The 27,338-nt window shown below is 47.6% G+C and overlaps 2 protein-coding genes across 6 annotated transcripts in view; one reads left to right on the top strand and one right to left on the bottom strand.

The window, feature by feature from the left end:
- Positions 1-27,338, top strand: part of FGGY (FGGY carbohydrate kinase domain containing) — a 207,520-nt gene that overhangs the window by 11,115 nt on the left and 169,067 nt on the right. For all 5 annotated transcript variants that reach the window (XM_056532944.1, XM_056532945.1, XM_056532948.1 and 2 more), the window contains exons 2-4: positions 8,155-8,366; positions 14,034-14,145; positions 17,131-17,282. In XM_056532944.1, coding sequence (XP_056388919.1) covers positions 8,166-8,366; positions 14,034-14,145; positions 17,131-17,282 — 465 coding nt within the window. In that variant the 5' untranslated portion in view covers positions 8,155-8,165. The remainder of the gene's footprint in view (positions 1-8,154; positions 8,367-14,033; positions 14,146-17,130; positions 17,283-27,338) is intronic.
- Positions 555-5,483, bottom strand: LOC130283222 (cylicin-2-like). Its single transcript, XM_056532427.1, has 2 exons — positions 5,130-5,483; positions 555-1,550 (listed from the first exon to the last, which is right to left on the bottom strand). The coding sequence occupies exons 1-2, from the start codon at positions 5,481-5,483 to the stop codon at positions 555-557; spliced, it is 1,350 nt and encodes a 449-aa protein (XP_056388402.1).

Below are 27,338 nucleotides of genomic sequence, written 5' to 3'. Positions count from 1 at the left end.
TTCTCGTGCTCTTCTTCCCCTCTTTCCTTTCTTCCCTCTTTCCTTTCACCCTATCTTTCCTCCCTTCCTCCCCTATTTTTACTTTCTTTCCTCTTTCCCTTCTCCCTATCTTTCTGTCCTTCCTTCCATGCTCTCTTCCACCCTCCCCTTGTTTTCCTTCCTCCCCTCGTTTTCCTTTCTTCCCTCTTTCCTTTCTTCCCCCTTTCCTTCCTTCCTTGCTCTCTTTCTTCCTCCCCTCTTTCCTTTCTTCCCCCTTTCCTTCCTTCCTTGCTCTCTTTCTTCCTCCCCTCTTTTCCTTTCTTCCCATCCTTCTTTCTTTCCCCCCTTCCTCCTCTATTTTTACTTTCTTTCCTCTTTCCCTTCTCCCTATCTTTCTGTACTTCCTTCCTCCCATGCTCCCTTCCATCCTCCCCTTGTTTTCCTTTCTTCCCTCTTTCCTTCCTTCCTTCCTTCCTTCTTTCCTCCCCTCTTTTCCTTTCCTTCCCTCTTTCCTTTCACCCTATCTTTCCTCCCTTCCTCCCCTATTTTTACTTTCTTTCTTCTTTCCCTTCTCCCTATCTTTCTGTCCTTCCTTCCTTCCATGCTCTCTTCCTTCCTCCCCTCGTTTTCCTTTCTTCCCTCTTTCCTTTCTTCCCTCTTTCCCTTCTTCCTATCTTTCCTCCCTGGCTTCTTTCCTCCCCTCTTTTTATTTTCTTTCCTCTTTCCCTTCTCCTTGTCTTTCTGTCCTTCCTTCCTTCCATGCTCTCTTCCATCCTCCCCTGGTTTTCCTTTCTTCCCTCTTTCCTTCCTTCCTTGCTCTCTTCCATCCTCCCCTCGTTTTCCTTTCTTCCCTCTTTCCTTCCTTGCTCTTCCATCCTCCCCTCATTTTCCTTTCTTCCCTCTTTCCTTCCTTCCATGCTCTCTTTCTTCCTCCCCTCTTTTCCTTTCTTCCCTTCTTTCTTTCCTTCCTTCCTTGCTCTCTTCCATCCTCCCCTCGTTTTCCTTTCTTCCCTCTTTCCTTCCTTGCTCTTCCATCCTCCCCTCGTTTTCCTTTCTTCCCTCTTTCCTTCCTTCCTTGCTCTTTCTTCCTCCCCTCTTTTCCTTTCTTCCCTCTTTCCTTCCTTCCTTGCTCTCTTTCTTCCTCCTCTCTTTTCCTTTCTTCCCTCTTTCCTTCCTTCCATGCTCTCTTCCATCCTCCCCTCGTTTTCCTTTCTTCCCTCTTTCCTTCCTTCCATGCTCTCTTTCTTCCTCCCCTCTTTTCCTTTCTTCCCTCTTTCTTTCCTTCCTTCCTTGCTCTTTCTTCCTCCCCTCTTTTCCTTTCTTCCCTTCCTTCTTTCTTTCCTTCCTTCCATGCTCTCTTTCTTCCTCCCCTCTTTTCCTTTCTTCCCTCTTTCCTTCCTTCCTTGCTCTTTCTTCCTCCCCTCTTTTCCTTTCTTCCCTTCCTTCTTTCTTTCCTTCCTTCCATGCTCTCTTCCATCCTCCCCTCGTTTTCCTTTCTTCCCTCTTTCCTTCCTTGCTCTTTCTTCCTCCCCTCTTTTCCTTTCTTCCCTTCCTTCTTTCTTTCCTTCCTTCTTTATCGATCAGATGACATCATGGTTCAGCCCAGTCCTTTCTATAAACCAGCAGAGTGAATTGATCTCCAGTGATTGATTTCATCTTAGGAAGAATCGATTGTGAAGGATCAAAGTAACAGATAATATTTCCCATTTCCATTGTTGACATGATTGGAAGTAATAGGTTGATGTCAACTGCAGATAATCTACTGCGCCTGTTCCTCTGGATGCGGCCTAGAAGCCCCCGGTACAAATGTTCTGAATTAGCGCAAGGACAGATGGAAGAGATAAAACAATCATTGTGATAGCGCAGTGATCCGCATTGACCGCATTTCCATGGTGTCAGACTGTGTTTTGCATGCAGACAAGATCACGTTCGCCGCCATTGTCCTTTAAACAACCTCTGTAGCCCAGAATGCACTTAACTTGCATGGAGAGGCGAATGGAGAAATGATTAATATTCCCTTGTAGTTTATTTCAATGTTACATTTTACAAAGTTGCAGCTCGGGGAAGGCTGACAGCCCAATCTTAATTAAGATTCATTATACAGAGAGTCTCTCTAAATGGAGGTCAGGGAGGCTTGTTGTGGAGTCAGCCACTGGCCCGGGCTCCTCTCGCTTTCAATCAAACCCCAGACGAAAGAGAGAGAGAGAACATTTCCAAATTGATTTTACTTTATAAATTGCTTTCATTGCCCAGTACAAGAGGAAGAAAAAATAGAAGCAGATGTCCTAGCAGAGCCAATACCGAAATGCTGGAGGACGAGGTGATGGATGCTATAAAACCCCTCCGCCCCCATATAAAGCACTCAGGACTAATGCTGGGTATACACTTAATACGTCCCCCAATAAGATCATTATATACCTGGAGTATGAAGAAAAGACAAACAGCCGGCAAGAATCTCTGCACAATCTATACTGGAGATGACTATATTCCTATATTATGTTATATTGGGGGCCAAGGATTCTGCCAATATTGCTTGTCATGCTCTATAGCAGTGTTTCCCAACCAGAGTGCCTCCAGCTGTTGCAAAACTACAACTCCCAGCATGCCCGGACAGCCAACGGCTGTCCGGGCATGCTGGGAGTTGTAGTTTTGTAACAGCTGGAGGCACCCCTGGTTGGGAAACATTGACCCATACTATATACAACTGTATAGTCCAACATGCTGGGAGTTGTAGTTTTGCAACAGCTGGAGGCACCCCTGGTTGGGAAACATTGACCTATACTATATACTACCATATAGTCCAACATGCTGGGAGTTGTAGTTTTGCAACAATTGGAGGCCCCCTGGTTGGGAAACATTGACCTATACTATATACTACTATATAGTCCAACATGCTGGGAATTGTAGTATTGCAACAGCTGGAGGCCCCCTGGTTGGGAAGCATTGACCTATACTATATACTACTATATAGTCCAACATGCTGCAAGTTGTAGTTTTGCAACAGCTGGAGGCACCCCTGGTTGGGAAACATTGACCTATACTATATACTACTATATGGTCCAACATGCTGGGAGTTGTAGTTTTGCAACAATTGGAGGCCCCCTGGTGGGGAAACATTGACCTATACTATATACTACTATATGGTCCAACATGCTGGGAGTTGTAGTTTTGCAACAGCTGGAGGCACCCCTGGTTGGGAAACATTGACCTATACTATATACTACTATATAGTCCAACATGCTGGGAGTTGTAGTTTTGCAACAATTGGAGGCACCCCTGGTTGGGAAACACTGACCTAGACTATATACTACTATAGAGTCCAACATGCTGGGAGTTGTAGTATTGCAAGTATTGCAACAGCTGGAGGCCCCCTGGTTGGGAAACATTGACCTATACTATATACTACTATATAGTCCAACATGCTGGGAGTTGTAGTTTTGCAACAATTGGAGGCCCCCTGGTGGGGAAACATTGACCTATACTATATACTACTATATGGTCCAACATGCTGGAAGTTGTAGTTTTGCAACAGCTGGAGGCACCGGTTCATACCAAATACCGGTGTGTTTTCTGTTTACGATATCAATTTTTCCGCCCCCCCCCCCACATGAATTATCAGCCGCAGCGCTGTGTCACCAGATCGGGGGACTAATTACGACAGGGATGTGGAATTCCTATCGCCCGACACCCAGGACATGCAGTTCCGGGCGCTGGGCAGATGAATTTTTTCCAGCCCTTAGCCCAGCTTCGAGGAAGCAGGGTCGGACCTGACAAGCATGGCTTCCGACTCCTGCCCGCTCCATACTCTGCGGCCCCTGGGTGTTCTCAGTAGCCGGGGGCCGTCGCTAATAGCCAGCATGCGGTGATCACTGCGGCTGGCTATTAACCCTTTAGATCGCCACTGTCAAAGCTGACAGTGGCGTCTAAAGGGACATGTGAATGCTCCCTGGTGCGCTAGTGGGGTGGATAGGTAGCCGGAGGACTTACCTCTGTTCCCTGCTATCCCGTTGCTATGTCATTGCTAGAGCCTGGCTGGACTAGGCTCTATCAATGGATCGCAGAGCACACAGATCAGTGGAGTTCAATAGAACTCTATTGACCTGTATGAGGAATCTAATGATTCCTACTAAAAGTCTAATAAAGTGTAAAAAAAAAAAGTTTAATAAATGTTTAAAAGACACACATTAACCCCTTCCATGTTAAAAGTTAAAATCACCCCCTTTTCCTATATAAAACCATGTAAACATAATAAAAATAAACATATTTAGTATCGCTGCATGCATAATTGTACGAACTATTAAAATATAACATTATGTATCCCATACGGTAAATGACGTAAATGTAGAAAGAAAAAAAAACAGAATTACAATTTTTATCATATCTCAGAAAAAAAAGTTAAAAAGTCAGATTAATACCAAAAACTGATTATGGCGCAAAAAAATTTCCCCCATACAGCCTGGTATGCAAAAAAAAAAAAAAGCTACAGTGGTCAAAAAATGGCATTTAAAAAAAATTGTGAAAAAAAAAACGCCACAATTTGGGAAAATACCGTGATATCCACTTTTGGTCATACCGCCCAGCACTAGATTTGCAACAGCTGGAGGCACCCAGGTTGGGAAACACTGCTCTACAGACTGTGAGGGTCTCCGGAGCCATTGGAGTAAGAGGTGCCGGTTCTGGTTGGAGCCGCCGTTTATTATAGGGTGATAGGTATCTGGGTAGGATGAACAAGATCGTGGAGAAGTGACCCAGGGATCATGGGGAGAGGATTGAAGGGATAACAAACACCAGGATCTTGTTTTCTAAAGGGGTTAAAAATATTGAAGGAACACAGGGCCTATTGTCATCCTTGTTATGGAGCCCTTTATCATATATCACTATTTGGTGACTTGTACCCATAGGCAACATACATGACTCCTGACGCCACAGGGTAACATTGAGGAGAACAATTGGTGCAATGAAACATTAACATCAAGTTCCTGTGAAACTTCATCTTATTACAACTTTATGATTATATAGAAGTTTTACCTCACTGATCCTCCAATAGGAATCAATAAAACGGAGGCATCAGAGTAACTTCTTTCCTTACTGCACCCTCACTATTTTTCTTTCTTTCTTGTCTCCTTCTTTCTTTCCCTCTTTCTTCCTACCTGCCTTTCTGCATATCCTCCTCCCTTTTTCCTTTCTTTCATTCTTTTTGTTTCCCTTCCTTCCTGTGCTCCTTCCTTCTTCCCTTCCTTTCTACCTGTTTTCCTCCCTTCCTTCCTGTGCTCCTTCCTTCTTTCCGTCCTGTCTTCCATCCTTTTTTCTTCCCTTCCTTCCCATGTTCCACCTTTGCATCTTCCTGTATTCCTACCTTTCTTCCTACCTGCCTTTTCCCCTTCCTTCCTGTGTTCCCTACTTCTTTCCGTCCTCTCTTCCTTCCTGTCCTCCATCCTTTCTTCCATTGCTTTCTGTCTTCCAACCTTTCTTTCCTCCTTTCCTTCCTTCCTGTCTTCTTCCATTCCTTCCTGTGTTCCTTCCTTATTCCCTTTCTTCCTGTCTTCAATCCTTTTTCCCCCATTGCTCTTCCTGTCTTACTTCCTTTTCCCCTCCTCAGTTCCTTACTCTCTCCATCCCTCCTTCCTTTCCTGTTGTCCATCCTTTTTCCCCATTTCTTCCTTCCCTCTTTCCTTTGTTCCTATCTTCTTTTTCTCCTTTTCTTCCACCCTCTCTTTCTTTCTTTTCTCGTCCCTTTCTTCTTCCCTTCCTTACATCCATCCTTCCCTTTATTTAATGGATAAGACCAGTGTTTTCCAACCAGGGTACCTGCAGCTGTGGCTAAACTACAACACTGGGTGTTGTAATTCAGCAACAGCTGGAGACACCCTGGTTGGAAAACACTGCATTGGATCGTGTAATAACCAAGTCATGCACCTGACTGCAAATTTAACATTAAAGGGGTACTCCGCTGGAAAAAAAAATTATTTTAAATTAACTGGTGCCAGAAAGTTAAACAGATTTGTAAATTACTTCTATTTAAAAATCTTAATCCTTCCAGTACTTATCAGCTGCTGTATGCTCCAGAGGAAGTTCTTTTCTTTTTGAATTTCCTTTCTGTCTGACCACAGTGCTCTCTACTGACACCTCTGTCCATTTTAATAACTGCCCGGAGATGGAGAGATTTGCTCCTACTCTGAACAGTTCCTAAAATGGACAGAAGTGTCAGCAGAGAACACTGTGGTCAGACAGAAAGTAAATTCAAAAAGAAAAGAACTTCCTCTGGAGCATACAGCAGCTGATAAGTACTGGAAGGATTAAGATTTTCAAATAGAAGTAATTTACAAATCTGTTTAACTTTCTGGCACCAGTTGATGTTTTCCATAGATACAGTGGCCCTACAACAGAACTGAATAGGAACTGAGGACTCAATTCAATTGAAGTGAATAAAGAAAAAAACCTTTTATATATCGAATTGCATGAAAGTTACAACATGCGATTTGGGTCACATGACCGGCTAGTGCCTGGGAAGCCGGGAGAAATAAATAGGTTTTCCATTATCGTTCCCTAAGGGCACGTCAGCCATTATTTCTGGGAAATGATACTTGATTATACAGTATATCACAATGAGAAGTAGAGACAGGAAGGTTCTCTTTGGCTGCCAGGCAGAGTTGAGAGAGGGATAAGGAGGAGCCTTTGAATAACCGGCCCATGAGGGGCTAATACCGTATATACTCGAGTATAAGCCGAGTTTTTCAGCACGATTTTTCGTGCTGAAAACGCCCCCCTCGGCTTATACTCGAGTGAACTCTCCGCCTGTCAATCCCTTCTCAGTGGTCTGCAACCTGCGGACCTCCAGATGTTGCAAAACTACAACTCCCAGCATGCCCGGACAGCCATCGGCTGTCCGAGCATGCTGGGAGCTGTAGTTTTGAAACCTTTGGAGGTCCGCAGGTTGAAGACCACTGCGGCCTTCGTCATCATCCAGCCCGGGCCATCTTTGCTGCAGGGACGGTCCTGTGGGGATGGTTAGTCGTTGCGGGCTGTCCATTTTCACCAGGCGGCCTCTTCTCCGCGCTCCTGGCCTGCCCCGGACTAGTGACGTTGCCTTGACGACGACGCACAGGGACGTTCATGCGCAACGTCCCTGTGCGTCGTCGTCAAGGCAACGTCACTAGTCCGGGGCCCGGGCGTGGAGAAGAGGCCCCCCAGGTGAAAATGGACAGCCCACAATGATTAACCATCCCCACCGGACGGTCCCTGCAGCATAGATTGTCCGGACCAGCTCACCCTAACTTCCCGCCGAGGGGAGGTGAGTACAAAACAAAGGGGGGGGGGGCTGGACTGGATGATGACGAAGGCCACAGTGGTCTTCAACCTGCGGACCTCCAGAGGTTTCAAAACTACAACACCCAGCATGCCTGGACAGCCGATGGCTGTCCGGGCTTGCTGGGAGTTGTAGTTTTGCAACATTTGGAGGTCCGCAGGTTGAAGACCACTGATGAAGGGATTGACAGGCGGTGATGATGAAGGGGGGGGGGGGGGGGTGTTGACGGAGGCCGCAGTGGTCTTCAACCTGCGGACCTCCAGAGGTTTCAAAACTACAACTCCCAGCATGCCTGGACAGCCGATGGCTAACCGGGCATTCCGGGAGTTGTAGTTTTGCAACATCTGGAGGTCCGCAGGTTGAAGACCACTGATGAAGGGATTGACAGGGGGTGATGATGAAGGGGGTCTGGATGGTGACATGGGGGATGATGTATTTCCCACCCTAGGCTTATAGTCAAGTCAATAACTTTTCCTGGGTTTTTGGGGTAAAATTAGGGGCCTCGGCTTATATTCGGGTCGGCTTATACTCGAGTATATACGGTATATATTCCTGAATGGGAAAACTTTCCTAGATATGAAACTACAGTATATGTGAAAGGGTCAACAAATGTTATTAAAAGTGGAAATGATTGTATGAATGTATTGTAAATATTGTACATTTTTACATTTTTAATAACTAGTTTTTCTTACTCTTAGAGAAATCCCTCTGAATGTACATACTTAGGTGGCGCCACGTTCCGGCTCGCATTAGTCAATGTCTCCTATTTTATAATAAATCCTATTAGTCATCTTGTACCGTGCGGTGAATCACTTCTTACCAAATAACCACTGATTATTTCCTAATCTTCTCCATTTATTTATTTTTAGCCAAATTTAAAATGCAGAAGGAAAAAAGGGAAGCGGCCTATTACTACATTGGCATAGACGTGGGCACGGCGAGTGTACGGGCAGCTTTGGTGGACCAGTCTGGGGTGGTGGTTGACCAGGCTGAAGAAGCTGTGACTATATGGGAACCTCATCCTGACCACTACGAGCAGTCGTCCCAGGACATCTGGAGAGCGTGCTGTGCTGCCAGCAAGGTAGAAAAAAAAATTAAAATTTTTCTAATTTTCCAAAAAATAAAATAAAAATGATCCATAAGTGTCATTGAGAGGTGGAAAAAAATCACCCTCAAAACAGTCATTCACATTTACACAATTATGGTTAAATAGCACAATTTATGCAGCAGTATATAGAAAATCACAGAAAAAAACAATAAAAAAAAAAAAGTAAAAAAAAATTAAAAAAATTATGTGTGAACACAGCCTCAGGGGACTGGGAGCTGTAGCTACTATATATCCTGATCCCATAGAGATAGTAGCAGTATACAGATAGAGCTGGAGGAGAGGTGTATAACTACTATATATCCTGATCCCATAGAGATAGCAGCAGTATACAGATAGAGCTGGAGGAGAGGTGTATAACTACTATATATCCTGATCCCATAGAGATAGCAGCAGCAGTATACAGATAGGGCTGGAGGAGAGGTGTATAACTACTATACATCCTGATCCCATAGAGATAGCAGCAGTATACAGATAGAGCTGGAGAGGAGGTGTATAAATACTACTTATCCTGACCCCATAGATATAGCAGCAGCAGTATATAGATAGAGCTGGAGAGGAGGTGTATAACTACTATATATCCTGATCCCATAGAGATAGCAGCAGCAGTATACAGATAGAGCTGGAGTGGAGATGTATAACTACTATATATCCTGATCCCATAGAGATAGCAGCAGCAGTATACAGATAGAGCTGGAGTGGAGATGTATAACTACTATATATCCGGAGGGGAGGTGTATAACTACTGTATATCCTGATCCCATAGAGATAGCAGCAGTATACAGATAGAGCTGGAGGGGAGGTGTATAACTACTATATATCCTGATCCCATAGAGATAGCAGCAGTATACAGATAGAACTGGAAGGGAGGTGTATAACTGCTATATATCCTGATCCTATAGAGATAGCAGCAGTATACAGATGTAGCTGGAGGGGAGGTGTATAACTACTATATATTCTGATCCCATAGAGATCAGACCCTTAGGCACCAGGCAGACACTCAGTTAGCCATGTTTCTGTATGGAGAAGGGCAACGGGAAGGTGGTCTTATTTTCTGCCAGTAGGAACTGAGAGAGGGAGGAACTCCTGAGTGACCAGGTTACAGATATGCATCTCTACGGGAGCCAATATGGTGGTCAATAGTCACTGTCAGCGTCTTCTGGTCCTAGAACCTGGTTTTGAGAGTCACTTAGTCACCCCTATACCTACACTCCTTAAAATAAGGCTTCCTATCTATAAGAGGGTCCACATTGGCCCTTGTCCTGACTTTTTATTGGCGGCCGATCTTTCACCCTGTATTTTGTAGAGTGTTTTTAAGACATTTACAGGGGCCTGTCAGGTTCTCAGTACATCTCTGTGTCCTCCGAGTATCAATCTTACCGTTTGACCCTTTCAGGCGTCTGACCCCATTAATGTCCAACTTCCCCTGAGAAACTGCAGTAAACTATTGGGGGGGGGGGGGGGGGGGGGGGGTTGTATTACTTTGAACTTTTGACGGAGGCCCCCGGGATAATACAGGGGACTTCTCACTAAGGGAGATCATGGGCTTGATGGGCCCTAACACAATAATTGGCCCCATTAGTCTAATTGTTTTCAAGCTGACGGGATCAAAATGGCCTCGTTCATGAGAGAGAATAGGATATTCCTGTGTCCGTCTTGATGGTTGCAGTGGAAGTGACAACCAAGCTCCATTCACACGGTTCATATCAGACGTATCAGTGTCCGTGTGAAGCCTTCTGGCCATATCCAGTCTGCTAGATCAGTGGTCTCCAAACTGCGAACCTTTAAATGTTGCAAAACTACAACTCCCAGCATGCCCGGACAGCCATTGGCTGTCCGGGCATGCTGGGAGTGGTAGTTTTGCAACAGCTGAAGGCACACTGGTTTGAAAACACTGACCAAAGTCTGTCCGGGCATGCTGGGAGTTGTAGTTTTGCAACAGCTGGAGGCACACTGGTTGGGAAACACTGGCCAAAGTCTGTCTGGGCATACTGGGAGTTGTGTTTTGAAACAGCTGGAGGCACACTGGTTGGAAAACACTGTTCCAAAGTCTGTCTGGGCATGCTGGGAAATGTGTTTTGAAACAGCTGGAGGCACACTGGTTGGAAAACACTGTTCCAAAGTCTGTCCGGGCATGCTGGGAGTTGTAGTTATGAAACAGCTGGAGGCACACTGGTTGGGAAACACTAGCCAAAGTCTGTCCGGGCATGCTGGAAGTTGTGTTTTGAAACAGCTGGAGGCACACTGGTTGGGAAACACTAGCCAAAGTCTGTCCAGGCATGCTGGGAGTTGTAGTTTGAAACAGGTGGAGGCACACTGATTGGGAAAGACTGTTCCAAAGTCTGTCCGGGCATACTGGGAGTTTTAGTTTTGAAACAGCTGGAGGCACACTGGTTGGGAAACACTAGCCAAAGTCTGTCCAGGCATGCTTGGAGTTTTAGTTTTGAAACAGCTGGAGGCACACTGGTTTGGGAAACACTAGCCAAAGTCTGTCCGGGCATGCTGGGAGTTGTAGTTTTGCAACAGCTGGAGGCACACTGGTTGGGAAAAACTCGCCAAAGTCTGTCCGGGCATGCTGGAAGTTGTGTTTTGAAACAGCTGGAGGCACACTGGTTGGAAAACACTAGCCAAAGTCTGTCCAGGCATGCTGGGAGTTGTAGTTTGAAACAGGTGGAGGCACACTGGTTGGGAAACACTGGCGAAAGTCTATCCGGGCATGCTGGGAGTTGTAGTTATGAAACAGCTGGAGGCACACTGGTTGGGAAACACTGGCGAAAGTCTATCCGGGCATGCTGGGAGTTGTAGTTTGAAACAGCTGGAGGAACAGTGGTTAAGAGACATTGGCCAAAGTCTGTCTGGGCATGCTGGAAGTTGTGTTTTGAAACAGCTGGAGGCACACTGGTTGGGAAACACTAGCCAAAGTATGTCTGGGCATGCTGGAAGTTGTGTTTTGAAACAGCTGGAGGCACACTGGTTGGGAAACACTGTTCCAAAGTCTGTCCGGGCATGCTGGGAGTTGTAGTTCTGAAACAGCTGGAGGCACACTGGTTGGGGAACATTCTATTAAATGACTGAAAATGATGTTTGCTGCTCGAATTACTATTAACCCTTTGCAGTGGGAAGTAGTAACAATAAAGGTCTCTGTTCCTTTTAGGAAATCCTACTGCTGAATTATTCATGGCGTCAGCGGTAGACGGGTCATCTCTCTGCTCGCTGCATCGATCGCTCTGATCAATCATTTATGAGATAAGAGACCCCGGGGATACAGGGCAGGAGGCCAGCGCTGCATATTATAGGTCAGCCGCTCCATGGATACAACAATAGACCTATTCTACAGCAGCTGTTAAAGAACTACAACTCCCATCATGCTCTGACAGTCTTCAGGGTCCGGAAACAATGTTCCATAACCTGTGGCTCTTTAGATGTTGCAAAACTATAACTCCAATCATGCTCTGGCAGTCAGTGAATGATGGGAGTTGTAGTTTTGCAACAGCTGGAGAGACTCAGCCTAGGGAACACTATTATGGACAGGAAGGACGTCAAAGCATAATGAGAGTTGTAGCTCAGCAAAAGTCTTAGCTTTATGAATACTGTACTGTGGTCACGAAGGCATGATCATGATGGGAGTTGTAGTTCCGAAACAGCTGGGGAGTCTCCGGTTAGGGAACATTGCACTGTTGCTACCAAAGGTCATGAAAGCATGATGGGAGTTATACTTCTGCAACAGCTAGAGAATCTCAGATTAGGAAACCCTGTACTGTGGCCACCAAAGGCTGTCAGTACATGATGGGAGATGTAGTTCTACAACAGCCAGAGAGTCTAAGGTTACAGAATGCTGTGATGTTGCCACTGCAGTGCATGATAGGAGTTGTAATTCTGCAACAGCTGGAGAGCCACAGGCTTGGGAACACTGCACTATGACTAGGAATGCCACCGGTGAATGGCGGGACCACGGGTGTAGCGGTGTGAGTGGTGGGATGAGATGGTATTAACCTCGGGGGGGCAAGATGTTGTTAACCCCTAGTGTTCGTGACGCCAGTGGGGTTCCAGAACACCACACGCCCAGATTCTCCGCTATCCCAGTTGCTAGTAGTGAAATGAGAGTCCACAACCAGTTATGGTCAAACGGAGGCTTTACTGAGTATAAGACGGATGGAATTATCTTCACAGCTAAGGCCAGAATTCCAGAGAGGCGGCCAGGACCCAGAAGGATCTCACAACTTGCTGGACCAATATACTTGTAATTAACTTGACTTGAGATTGGACTTGACTATATGTAGGACTTGACTAGTTTCAGTGACAGCAGACATAGACTTGAGACTTACTGGAATGACTGTAGCTTTTGGGGACTTCCAGACGCTGATCACTTGCACTGAGATGTCTGGTGGTTGCTGTCTCAGCAAAGACTGAACTGAGAGAGAATTGTAATGGCCGCCCCTTTATATAGTGGGGGGCTGGACTAAAGCCCATTGGTCAAGCTGTGGGTCATAGGTTAAGCTGGTGCTCTCTGGGAGAACATGTGACAACAAATCATGTGACTGCAGAACATAACATGTGACAGATTTACACAGGTCCTTGAGGCCTCCCACTGGTCCTCTATACTACCTATACATTAGGATACTGTCTAGGCATTAAAGGGATATACACACCTTTATAAAACCAACAGAGGGAGACCTTGCCGGGGAGCCCCCAGGTCACTGAGGGGATCAATCTGACAGAGCCTAAGGCTAGTACAGGACCATGACATCACATATATATATATATATATATATATATATATATATATATATATATATATACATATATATATACTGTATACAGTGGTCTCTCAACATACGATGGTAATCCGTTTCAAATGGACCATCGTTTGCTGAAACCATCATATGTTGAGGGATCCGTGCAATTTAAAGTATAGGACAGTGGTCTACAACCTGCGGACCTCCAGATGTTGCAAAACTACAACACCCAGCATGCCCGGACAGCCAACGGCTGTCCGGGCATGCTGGGAGTTGTAGTTTTGCAACATCTGGAGTTCCACAGGTTGAAGACCACTGGTATTGGAGGTTATACCCACCTGTCCCCGTCACTCCGGACCGTCACCGCTGCCCTTGATGTCGCCGTCCATCGCTGTCGCCGCGTCCCCGGGGTGTCCCCGCCGCTCCGGCAAGGCCTCTGCTTCCCCGGCATCCTCGCTCTCCGTCGCCGCCATCACGTTGCTACGCACGCCGCTCCTATTGGATGACGGGACGGCGTGCACAGCGACGAGATGACGACGATGGAGAGCGCCGACGATGCAGGGGATCCCGAAGGGGACGCGCCAGAGCCCCGAGGACAGGTAAGTGATCACCAGCGGAGCACACGGGGCACCGTAATCAGCTATCCGGTGGCAGCTGAAGCAGTCTGCGCTGCAGGATAGCTGTTTATGCGATGGCCCCGACATACAAAAGCATCGTATGGTGATGCTGCCTCTGAGAGTGATCGTATGGTGAAATGATCGTATGTCGGGGCCATCGTAGGTCGATGGGTCACTGTATATAAGGAATTGTAGAAAATGTAAGGAGCACTGATACTGTAGTGTAACAATATGCTGCGACAGGCTTAGATTTTATGAAAGTCATCAGTCATGTGGTTTTTATCTTGCAGAAAGTGGCGCAGTCGGCGGGATGCGGTCAGATCCGGGGCCTGGGGTTCGATGCCACCTGCTCCCTTGTGGTTCTGAACAAACAGTTCCAGCCTTTGACAGTCAATGCAGAAGGTAACAATAATGGAACATTCCTTTAATCCAGTATAGGATCGTCCTGACTTCCACCGGTCATACGGTACAGATGTAGCAAACTATAACATTTAGCGCATTACAGACAGCAAACTAGTCAAGTTAGAGTTTGCTACATTTATATCCCTAATGCCTCCCAAACAGTGTGCCTCCAGCTGTTGCAAAACTACAACTACCAGCATGCCCGTCCGGGCATGCTGGGAGTTGTAGTTTTGCAACAGCTGGAGGCACCCTGCTTGGAAAACATTGGATAAAGCTTTATTTACCCAAATCCAGACTGTCCCTTTCTTCCTTGAATCTCCTAATAACTTGAAATATCGGATTACGTAGAAACATTTATTTGTCAGGTTTTCCGCACTTATAAGTCATTATTTGTTCCCAGTAAGATGATCTCCCGATCCCGGGCGTCTGGCATCTGCCTTGTCTGTGGGGCGGAGCTCAGATAGGTGCAGATGTGTCGAAACGTCTTAAAGAATGAGGTGTTGTATCTAAATACAGTGATAAATCGGGGTCTTGTCACTACAGTACCGGGGTCTGTGCTGATCGGGGTCACTGGCAGAACATGGGTCATCATCATACAGAACATGGGGGTCATCATCATACAGCATATGGGGGTCATCATCATACAGAACATGGGGGTCATCATCATACAGCATATGGGGGTCATCATCATACAGAACATGGGGGTCATCATCATACAGAACATGGGGGTCATCATCATACAGAACATGGGGGTCATCATCATACAGAACATGGGGGTCATCATCATACAGAACATGGGGGTCATCATCATACAGAACATGGGGGTCATCATCATACAGAACATGGGGGTCATCATCATACAGAACATGGGGGTCATCATCATACAGAACATGGGGGTCATCATCATACAGAACATGGGGGTCATCATCATACAGAACATGGGGGTCATCGTCATACAGAACATGGGGGTCATCGTCATACAGAACATGGGGGTCATCGTCATACAGAACATGGGGGTCATCGTCATACAGAACATGGGGGGTCATCGTCATACAGAACATGGGGGTCATCGTCATACAGAACATGGGGGTCATCGTCATACAGAACATGGGGGTCATCGTCATACAGAACATGGGGGGTCATCGTCATACAGAACATGGGGGTCATCATTATACAGAACATGGGGGTCATCGTCATACAGAACATGGGGGGTCATCGTCATACAGAACATGGGGGGTCATCGTCATACAGAACATGGGGGTCATCGTCATACACAACATGGGGGTCATCATCATACAGAACACGGGGTCATCAACATACAGAACATGGGAGTCATCAACATACAGAACATGGGGGTCATCATCATACAGAACATGGGGGTCATCATCATACAGAACATGGGGGGTCATCGTCATACAGAACATGGGGGTCATCATCATACAGAACACGGGGTGCGGACGTCTGTGGTTCCATCTCCTGGAATTTCCCTGATTTTAATGCTCTGTCCACCTTTGAAACTATTTTTTTTTCTAACATTAAAGGAGAACTCCAGATTGTTGTTTTTTTTGTCCATATCATGAACACACACAGTCACTAGTCCTGCAGCACCATCTGTTTCATTCCAGCACAGCTGCATTTATGTGTTTTATTACTGTAACTGGGTCATGCAATCACCAGTCTGTGTGAAAGGGAATCACAGTTTTTAAAGGGGTTATCCAGGAATTGAAAAACAGAGATAATTTCTTTCAAAGACCGCTCCCTGTCTGTCTCCAGGTTGGGTGTGGTTCTGCAGCTTAGTTCCATTGAAGTGAATGGAGCCAGGGGGTAATACCACACCCAAAGTGGGGACATACAGGGAGTGGTCTTTGAAATAAATAAGTTCTGATTTTCTATTCCTGGATAACCCCTTTAATGTGTGGTCAGTCCTGGGTCAGCTGACTTCCTGGGAACTAAAAGGATAACATAATCATCTATACAGTAAAATACCTCCCCTCTAGCTCTCTCTGTATACTGATGCTGCTATCTCTCTGGGATCAGGATATATAGTAGTTATACACCTCCCCTCTAACTCTATCTGTATGCTGCTGCTTCTATCACTATGGGATAAGGATATATAGTAGTTATATACCTCCCCTCCAGCTCTTTCTGTATACTGCTGCTATCTCTATGGGATCAGTATATATAGTAGTTATACACCTCCTCGCCCAGCTCTATCTGTATACTGCTGCTACTATCTCTATGAGACCAGGATATATAGTAGTTATACACCTCCCTTCCAGCTCTATCTGCATACTGCTGCAATCTCTGAGGGATCAGAATATTTACTAGTTATACACCTCTCCTCCAGCTCTACTTGCATACTGCAGCTGCTATCTCTATGGGATAAGGATATATAGTAGTTATATCCCTCCCCTCCAGCCCTATCTGTATACTGCAGCTGCTATCTCTATGGGATAAGGATATATAGTAGTTATATCCCTCCCCTCCAGTTCTATCTGTATACTGCTCCTGCTATCTCTATGGGATCACTATATATAGTAGTTATACACCTCCCCTCCCAGCTCTATCTGTATACTGCTTCTACTATCTCTATGAGACCAGGATATATAGTAGTTATACACCTCTTCTCCAGCTCTATATGTATACTGCTGCAGTCTCTAAGGGATCAGAATGTTTACTAGTTATATAACTCCCCTTCAGCTCTATCTGTATACTGCTGCTACTATCTCTATGGGATCAGGATCTGTATATAGTAGTTGTATTCTTTCCCTCAGCTCCATCTGTATACTGCTGCTATCTCTATTGGATCAGTATATATAGCAGTTATATGCCTCCCCTCCAGCTCTATCTGTATACTGCTGCTGTCTATCGGATTAGTGTGTATATTTACAAGAGGAAGGAATTGTGGGATGAATCCTAATAGTATTTTCTACATTGTTCCCGCGATGAGTTTCATCAACCCAAACTTTTACTTTTTCTTCAAAGGCGACCATAACAGGAATGTCATCATGTGGATGGATCATCGCGCAGGAAACCAAGTAGATCGGATTAACAGAACCAACCACGGCGTATTACGTTACGTTGGTGGCGTGATGTCTGTCGAGATGCAACCGCCCAAGCTCCTCTGGCTGAAGGAGGTAAGTATCTTAATACGGCTTGTTACTTATTCATCCAAGAAGAGATCCTACAATACTAATCTGTGTATGGAGGGGGAGGAGTCTTCTTTATCTTAGCCACACCCCTGAGGAACCTTACAGCATTTATATCTGATTCTGGGAAATGATAATATATTGATAATACATTTTATATAGACGGGGAAATAAAACAGGATGTATAACTTCCTGTTCCAAACAGTTTCATGCTAGAAACTAAACTCAAGCATTTACTGAAATCAAACTTCAAATTAAATTTACAACAAAAATAGAAAACAAATTTAAATTCTTTCTCAGATATTTTATTATTTCAACTTAAAGGGGTACTCCGCCTCTAGACATCTTATAGGGGATAGGGATAAGGGATAGGGGATAAGATGTCTGATTGCGGGGGTCCCGCCTGTGGGGACCCCAGCAATCTCGGCTGCGGCACCCCAGACATCCGGTGCAAGAAGCGAACTGGCAATGCGGGGCGCCGGAGACTCGTGACATCACGGGCACGCCCTGCTCGTGATGTCACGACCACGCCCCCTCGATGCAAGTCTATGGGAGGGGGCGTGGTGGCAGCCACACCCCCTCCCATAGACTTGCATTGAGGAGGCGTGACCTTGACATCACGAGCAGGGCGTGGCCGTGACATCACGAGTCTCCGGCGCTGTCCCCGATGCTCTAAACAAACGCTGGGTGCAACAGGGAGATTGCGGGGGTCCTCAGTGGCGGGACCCCACGATCAGACATCTCTTAGGGGATATGATGTCTAGGGGCAGAGTACCCCTTTATTCCTTGTTGTGGTTGTCATACACTTAACCAAAAACAAAACTTTTTTGTTCGGACTAAATTTTTTCAAATTTTTTTTTCTCCCCCCCCCCCAGCCGAACGATAAAAAAAAATAAAAAATAAAAAAATAAAAATAAAAAGGGCGATCCAGAAAGGGGGGCTTTCTGGATCGCCCTTTTTCATTTTTTTTTTTTTTTTTATCGTTCAGCTGCCAAAAAATAAGTGTCATTGGCTTTGAGCAGAGGACGTTGTCTCTTTTATAAACACAGCAAAATGCGCGGCGGTACGGCGCAGACAGGGTAAGGTCGTGAGGAATAACAACCTGGAGACGCTCTTGACAGTCTCACGTTAATGGCGTATAATTAACATTGCTCGGAGAGGCTGCGTTTTCTTGAAAGGTGGATATCAATTGTTTAAGTCCATTTGCTCTCTCCATTACTTAGCCGGAATAAATCAGATCCTTGCAGCCTTCTGCCTGAGAGTGGAGAAGATTTATGGCTCGAAACGTGCGGTGAATAACACACATACATTAGGCGCTGCCGCCAGATCTCTTTATGTTACTGCCGCCTATGAATATCCTTTTTTATATGTATCTTTTCTGTTTGTGCAGCAACTTTACTTTTTAGACACTTGGCTACATATAGGTCACATGGTCACTGGATCACGCGGTAGGGACGACCGGACGATTTGCAAAAATTTATGAGACTAGTCAAAACATAGCTCAAGTAGAAAAAACATTTTATGGCATCCATTTCTACAGATGGCCGTTCCTCAGGGGAGGAGCAAGAGCCATGTTGGTTTACTGGAGGGTCAGTTCTAGAGTGAAGCCATAGATATTTAGCATTTTTACCTTAGAAATATTATGACAGTGGAATACTACAAATGCTCACCTCATTCGGGCAGGTTTAGGGGCCCATTACAATATAGGGGCCACATCGTGATGAACTTTTTCAGATTAAAGAAGAATTTTATGCAAACCCCAATGCAGATGTAGGAATTAACTATATTGGGAGAAGCATCAAATATCTGCCCTGAAACACTGGCCTTGCCCCCACACATTTTTTAGACACCTTTGCACCTTGCCCAAGAGGGGGTGTGGCTTAGAGATAACGGTGGCATGTCTTGAATGTGCCATCGTGCACCAATAATTGCATAAAAATGTTGGCGCAAATTTTGACACAGAGATGGCAATTTACGAAGACTTGCATTTCACACATTAGTGTTAAAGAGGTACTATAGCAAAAAACATCTTATCCCCTATTCAAAGCGGCGGGTCCCACGCGATCTCCCGGCCGGCAGTGGTGGCGTCTGGAACACGGAAGCTTAGAGCTTCTGTGTTCGTGACATAACCCAATGCCCCCTCCATTCATATCTATGGGAGGGGGTGTGATGGCTGTAGTCACCAGTCATCCGGCATGGAACAGAGTTCGCTCCATGCACGGATGATCGGGGTTGCCATGCCGGAGATCGTGTGGGTCCCCAGTGGAGGGACCCCAGTGATCAGACACCTTATCCCCTATGCTTTGAATAGGGGATAAGATGTTTTTCGCTGGAGTACCCCTTTAAGTAAACCCCCACCAAGGTGCATGTGAAGCGCCCCCTATGGTAGCCTTAGAACAGGGGTCTCAAACTCTCAAACTCCCGGCCAGCGGGCCCATTTGCGGCCCGCGGAACTAAATTTTGCGGTTCGGGCGCCGAGCAGGTGATTTCTTCAATGACTGAAGACTTCACACACGTCGGCACACACTGCTACTGTATCTATTTCTCCCTGCTGCAGCCTATGACCAGCCTTCTTGGAGGGATGCATGCGATTGGTGATGCCATCGCATCGGCAGCACAGGATGCCGGGATGATGGCGTCCTTTGCGGCGCATGTGATGACATCACCTATCGCGCGCATCCCCGCAAAGAAGGCTCATTATAGTCTGCAGCAGGGAGCTGTAAGGACTGTAGCTGTGAAACACTTAACTTGCCTAATTAGGGAGGACCTGCTTATCACCAGGCACATGATGGGGGCGCATGATGGGGGCATTATATGTGAGGGGCGCATGATGGGGGCATTATATGTGAGGGGCACATGATGGGGGCATTATATGTGAGGGGCGCATGATGGGGGCATTATATGTGAGGGACGCATGATGGGGGCATTATATGTGAGGGGCATATGATGGGGGCATTATATGTGAGGGGCGCATGATGGGGGCATTATATGTGAGGGGCGCATGATGGGGGCATTATATGTGAGGGGTGCATGCTGGGGGCATTAAATGTGAGGGGCGCATGCGGCCCAGACTCACCCAGCCTCCAGGGTATAAGTTAGTTTTTGCCAGAGTACTCCTTTAATAAGTGCGGTGCAGATCAGCTATCTCCCTTGTAGCAGTGACATGCTTCCCATTGTCTGCCGAGGGCCAAAACATTGATGTGAAGAAGGGGAGCTCATATTACTGCTTATTAGAATTTAAGACAGCAGGAAGACTTTCTTAGTCACAGTACTTTCTATCAGAACAGACTCACAGCTGTCTTATCTGAGAAAGGCTTCCTGCGGCCTTAAAATCTAATGAACAGTAGTATGAGCTCCCCCCTCTTCACATCACAGGTCTTATCCTGAGCAGACAGGATGGGAGGAGGGGGGCACGGACGGGAGCTGTGCTTTCAGAGAGCGTGATGGGACGCCCCAGCTGCAAACCGGGCAACTTATGATACAGAAGATCTGCGCACTATGGCTAATGACAATATATTAGATAGTTGCTTCATTATACTTTTTGACACCATATACAGGTTGTTTCTTCCACTGGACAACCCCAGCTGTTGCAAAACTACAACTCCCAGCATGCCCGGACAGCCGAGGGCTGTCCGGGCATGCTGGGAGTTGTAGTTTTGTAACAGCTGGAGGCACACTGGTTGGGAAATTTTGCCTTAAATTAAGTCAACTAATAGGTGGTCTAAACTTAGACTAGACAGTCTAAAGATGCAAGAATGATTGAGGCAGATTTACTAATCCTATGTACAGTGGGGCAAAAAAGTATTTAGTCAGCCACCAATTGTACAAGTTCTCCCCCTTATAAAGATGAGAGGCTGTAATTATCATCACTGATTATAACCTCAACTATGAGAGACAGAATGAGAAAAAAAATCCATAAAATCACATTGTCTGATTAATCAATAATTTATTTGCAAATTTTGGTGGAAAATAAGTATTTGGTCACCTACAAACAAGCAAAAATTCTGTCTCTCACAGACCTGTAACTTCTTCTTTAAGAGTCTCCTCTGTCCTCCACTCGTTACCTGTAATAATGGCTCCTGATATAACTTGTTATCAGTATAAAAGACACCTGTCCACAGCCTCAAACAGTCACACTCCAAACTCCACTATAGCCAAGACCAAAGAGCTGTCGAAGGACACCAGAAACAAAATTGTAGACCTGCAGCAGGCTGGGAAGACTGAATCTGCAATAGACAAGCATCTTGGTGTGAAGAAATCTACTGTGAGAGCAATTATTAGAAAATGTAAAACATACAAGACGACTGATAATCTCCCTCAATCTGTTGCTCCACGCAAGATCTCACCCCGTGGTGTCAAAATTATCCCAAGAACGGTGAGCAAAAATCCCAGAACCACGAGAGGACCGAGTGAATGTCCTGCAGAGAGCTGGGACCAAAGTAACAAAGGCTACCATAGGTAATACACTACGCCACCAGGGACTCAAATCATGCAGTGCCAGACATGTCTTCCTGCTTAAAGGGGAACTCTATTGAAAAAAAAAATGTTTTCAAATTAACTGGCTCCAGAAAGTTAAACAGATTTGTAAATTACTTCTATTTAAAAATTTCAACCCTTCTAGTACTTATTAGCTGCGTAAACTACAGATATACAGTACTACAGAGTTCTTTCCAGTCTGACCACAGTGCTCTCTGCTGACACCTCTGTCTGTGTCAGGAACTGTCCAGAGCAGGAGAGGTTTTTAATGGGGATTTGCTTCTAATCTCTACAGTTCCTGACATGGACAGAGGTGTCAGCAGAGAGCGCTTCCTGTGGAACACAGTAGCCAGGAGCAGTTGTGTGTGAAGCAGCTTTGGGTGTGTCCCTTTTTGTGTTTCTCCAGAGTTCCAGAGGCAGAGCAGGTGATTCACCAACCTTTCCCAGGGGTGTGGCAGGCTCCTTGGGAGAGTTTTCCCTGCATGGAGCCCCTGGCCTCCACTCCCCGTTCTTCCAGGCTGGCGGGGGGTGGAGAGAAAACAGCGACAGCCATTTTTCCGGCCGGAGGAAGAAGATCTGGCAGAGTCTGCAGCAATGCAGGCTCGGCTCCTCCGGCAATGGGTGCCAGCCAGAGATCCAGTGGAAGGAAGGCGAGGAGGCAAAGTATTGAGTTGTGGGCTGAGAGAGGGCCCGAAGAATCCAGCGAGACCTACTGCTCCCGCATGACCGCACGGTTTGCGGAATACGACCGCTGCGGTAGGGAGCTTAGGTTGATGAGAGAGGACCTGCGTGGAGCCCAGAATCTGGCATGCTCTGGGTCCAAAAAGAATAAACTGGAACAGAAAAAGAGGATTGCAGCCCTGAAGAAAGACATTGCAAAGATGGAGGAGAGGAGAGCAGAGATCCTGGAGGGAAGCGGTCTCTTCAGGGAGAAGATGGAGAACCGGGATCGGTTTGCCGCCATGAAATCCCCAGGTAAGGTGGAGGTGGATGATGGGGAGAGTAGTGGCGGTGAAGAAAGAGAGGATGGTGGTGTTGGTGTAAAGGAGGAGGAGGTGGAGGAGAAGAAGTTGGAGGAAAGTGTACAGGTTGTGGAGGATGATGTATTGCCTGACCCTACTCCCTGTGACACCCAGACCACTAAGACTCAGGACAGCTACATAGAGCCGGCTCAGGTGGCACTACCGCTAAGCGATAGTGAGGATGATGATGTGGAGAGTGAGGCTGGGGGATTGCTGAGGGCTATAGTGATGCAGGAGTCCCCAGCCCACCTCCAGAATTTTACATTTGGTGATGACCAGTGTGATGACACATTAGTAAAAAGAAAGGCAAAAAAACAGAAGACCCAGGAAACTGTGCATTATGTGTTCCGTCCTTTCCAGCAGTCTGGGCCAGCTGCAAAGCTGGTTCAGGCTGCTGGGTCCTCTAAACTGCCAGACTCCGTTTCTGTGGTGGAACGGAGCCAGCATGGGGGATACAGCATGGCGTCAGTAAAAGCTGCAGACGCAATAGATGTGAAGCCCGCCCATCCTGCTGGTAGGGAGGGGCAGGATGGGCTCATGGTGGGCAGCGCGAGTTATGCCCCTGGGTGCTCGGGGGGCGGTTCCCCGAGTACTGTGGGCATTACCGGCACTGCAAGGCACTCCCCTGTGAGGGGGAGGAGTGTCCGGGCGCCGGGATTATCCACAGAGCCTGTGAAGTCGGGTGAAGCAGGTGCTGGCGCTGTGGGAGGAGCTGGGGTGCGCCCGGTGGGGCAGTCCCAGAATCAGGATGTGATAGCAGCCATGAAGGAGAAGCCATCGGCGTCGACCCCAGCAGCGGCTAAGCCAGCACAAAGGGCTTTACTAAAGCCAGCCATACTACAAGTCCCAGCCAGCCCAGAATTTGTTAGTCAGGACAAGAATGTAGGATGTGATATTGATGGGTGTAGTAGTGTTGTGGGTGAGAGGAGTGTATGTGGGAGTGTCAGTGGAGTGAATGTTGATGGGAGTGGTAATAGTATGGCTGGAAATAAAGAGGTTGAGAGTTGTGGTGTGAATGGTGTTGTAAGTGGTTCTGGCTCTGGGTCTGGTCCGGCTGCCCCCCCGGCAGTGACTGCTCCCAGGAGCTATGCTAATGTCGCTGCCGGGGGTTCAGGGGGGTCCCCGTCTCCGTCCGGCCCTGGGGGCCATTTGCAACAGCGCCTCCTGGAGGCTCTACGCAGGGGTGACAGGTCGATCCAGGTAGAGGGAAGGGGTGAGGTCGACCTGTCTTTCTGGATAGAGAGGCACGGTTTGGGGGCTTTCCGAGAGCGGAATGGGGAGGTGGTCTGGTCCCTCCCGACAACCGGGCAGGACAATAACCGTAGGAATGTGGTCCGTCTGATTTGGAGGGGCGAGGATGCGTGCCCACCTCGCGCTAAAGTGGTTGAGCTCCTCCTTCAGATGGAATTCAGGGCGAGTGACATCTTTGCCCTGATTCACCCCTACGGATCGTCTGAGTTTGACGTCAGTTTCGTTCGGCCGGAGGGGCTCGAACTCTTCTGGTCGAATTACGAAGTGGCAAAAAACGAGCCCGGCTGGCGGGATTTCGCCGTAAAGGCGATTTCCCGTCAGAATGCTGTCAAGAAGGTGACCGTTTTGACCCGTAACGAGTCACTTTCTTGTTATGACATCATGACCTGGCTCGGACGGTATGGGGATGTGACGGACATGCCCAAGAAAAACTTGGATGAGCACGGGATCTGGTCCGGGGCCTGGACGTTTTCCGTCAAACTCAAGCGTTCAGGGAGTACGGTTGCCCACATTCCGTCAGCCGCCTTCCTTGGACGTGATAGGATCCAGGTCTTCTACCAGGGGCAGCCTAAGGTCTGTCACAGGTGTGGCAGCCCCACCCACTTTAGTGCAGCCTGTACTGTACAGGTCTGCGCTTTGTGTGGTGGGGTGGGACATCTGGCCGCATCCTGTAGGCAGATCCGGTGCCACCTGTGTGGTGTCCTTGGGCACCCATTTAGCCGTTGTCCTAGCGCCTTCGCCCGTGCAGCGGCCGCTCCGGCTGAGGAGAGCTGTGAAGTTGCCTCGGCCGGGGAGGGTATGGGCAGGGATGGGGGTGCAACAGGGCTCGTGAGGAGGAAAAAGGGCCCCGCCAAACTAAGGCGGGAGGAAAATCGTAGAAGGAGTAGGGAGCTGGAGAGTGCCCAGGTGACGGGGGTAGCTCTGGCCTCTGCTCCTGAATGCGGCCCTGTAACCGCTGAAGCCCTGGAGGAGGATGTGCTGGATGGGGAGATCAGGAGGCTTCACAGAGAGGAAGGCAATATGGCCGACCCTTCCGATTCCTCCCACTATGAAAGTGTGGATGAGGAGAGTGGGGAGAGGCCTAAAAAGAAAGACAAGGGCAAAAGGAAAGGGAGAAAGAAGAGGTCAGAGCCCTCTGTTCCTTGTACTACGGGCCAGGTTCAAAACGGAAGCCTGACTGCCCCCCCTCTGGTTGACCTGTCAAACCGGTACCTCGTCCTCGATACCATCTCCTCCCCCTCCTTGGCTGGGGGGGGTGAGGGCGAGGTGCCTAGGGAGAAAGAGCCTCTGGGAGGAACTGGGCCCTGTCCTATTGAGGCACCTTCCTCAGAGGGCAGGGCTAGACCGGGGCCGGACGGAGACGGGGATAATATGGATCTATCTGAATCGAAAAAAAGATCCAAGAGTGGTCCTGCCCTCTCGTCTTCTTCGGGGGATGAGGGGGCAAAAAAGAAGGGAAAACAAAAGTAAAGGGTGTGGCCGTCTAATTTAATCACCCTGTATGGCGGCACTCACCCCATTGACGCTGGCATCTATTAATTGTGCCAGCATAAAGTCGGATACGGCTAGATTCGCAGCCTTTGATTTTCTTGGCCGCGTTGAAGCCGACATTTTCTTTTTACAGGAGACCAGGTTGTCAGATCTAGCCTCTCTGGTAAAAGCCAGAAGAGAGTGGAGGCGCGGTCCCTCCCACTGGTCTCTTGCGGCTGAGCCGTATAGTGGGGTGGCGGTCCTTTTTACCGCTCCTGTTGAATGCCGACGGGTTATTGAATTAGAAATGGGGAGGTGCCTGATCTTAGATGTCTTCATGAAGGGACAAGAGCTCCGGCTCATTAACATATACGCCCCGCAAAGTAAGCGGGGCCGTAAAGATCTCTTTATGAGGATTAAGCCCTTTCTTTTTACGAGTCGGCAGGTGATCTTTGGAGGGGACTTCAATAATGTCACGAGGTCCCAAGATAGGAGAGGCTCCAATAGTCCGCTGACTTGCGATAGTGTGGCGCTGATTAGCATAGCTAGAGAAGCTCGCCTAGAGGATGCCCACATCCGGAGCCCCTCGGGCCACGCGGGTTTCACCTATCATCAAGGTAGTCGCAGGTCTAGGATAGATAGGTTTTATTTAAAGGAGGAAGCCGTCTCTTCTGCAGTGTCCGTGGTTGAGGTGGAGTTCTCCGATCACTGTATGATTTTGTTTTCCCTGAATGTTTCAGAAACCCCCCGGATGGGAAAAGGTTATTGGAAGCTGAATTCGTCCCTCCTGGAGGAAGCGGAGATAAGACAGTCCTTTGAGGATTTTCTTCAGAGTCAGGTACCTTTACTGGGCCTATGTAGTAGTAAGTCAGAGTGGTGGGAGATATTCAAGAAGCGGGTTGCGGGGTTCTTCCGCCAGCTCTCGAGCCTCAGGTCCCTGAACAGGTATCGCCTGTATCAGGGTCTGAGGAGGAAACTCGAGCTTCTTGTCTCGACTGGAGGTAGCCAAGAGGATATCTCCAGAGTGAAGTCCTTGCTGATGAGGTGTCAGTACGATAGGCACGCATCTTTGGTTTTTGAGAGGGATTTCGGGAAGTACCGCTCGCCCGACCCTTACAGAAACTGTAAGATGTCAGTGAGTAGTAAAGTCATTTCAGGACTGATTGATAGTACAGGATCTCTGAATCGGTCCAGATCAGGGATCTTGGAGATCGTCAGATCCTTCTACTCTCACCTCTTGGGAAGGAAGGATCTGGATCGGGATGTGATGTCGGGTTTCCTGGCTGAAACCATTCCTGAGCCAGGGGTAGACCCCTCTCTTGGCGTTTTGGCAGAAGAGATCAGGGAAGAGGAAGTGAGACTGGCGATCGAGGGGCTTGCCCCCAAGAAGTCACCAGGTCCGGATGGCTTAACATCTGAGTGGTACAGGACCTTTAAGGAGTCTTTAGCTCCCCTCTTGACTGAGGTATTCAATGAGTGTCTCTCCTCGGGCACTCTGCCAAAGTCAATGAGGAGGTCAGCCCTGATTCTTCTCTCAAAGGGTAAAGATCCCAGCCGTATTGAGAATTGGAGACCCATAGCTCTTCTCAATACGGACAGGAAGCTTCTGGCCAAGATACTGTTTAATCGGCTGGTGAAGTTTGCACCCCGGCTCCTTTCGGAGGCCCAGCACTGCACTGTTCCAGGCCGAAGCACCTTAAGTGCTGTCCTTAGTGTCAGGGAGGCAGTGGAGCGGAGTAGTGCGGGTTTCTGGAAGGGGTACTTGCTGTCCTTGGATCAGGCCAAAGCATTTGATCGGGTGAACCACGAGTACCTCTGGTCCGTC

The sequence above is a fragment of the Hyla sarda genome, chromosome 7, assembly GCF_029499605.1.
Source record: "Hyla sarda isolate aHylSar1 chromosome 7, aHylSar1.hap1, whole genome shotgun sequence".
Classification (NCBI taxonomy): domain Eukaryota; kingdom Metazoa; phylum Chordata; class Amphibia; order Anura; family Hylidae; genus Hyla; species Hyla sarda.
Note: the sequence above shows the minus strand (reverse complement) of the source record. Positions and strands in the feature narration are given on the sequence as shown.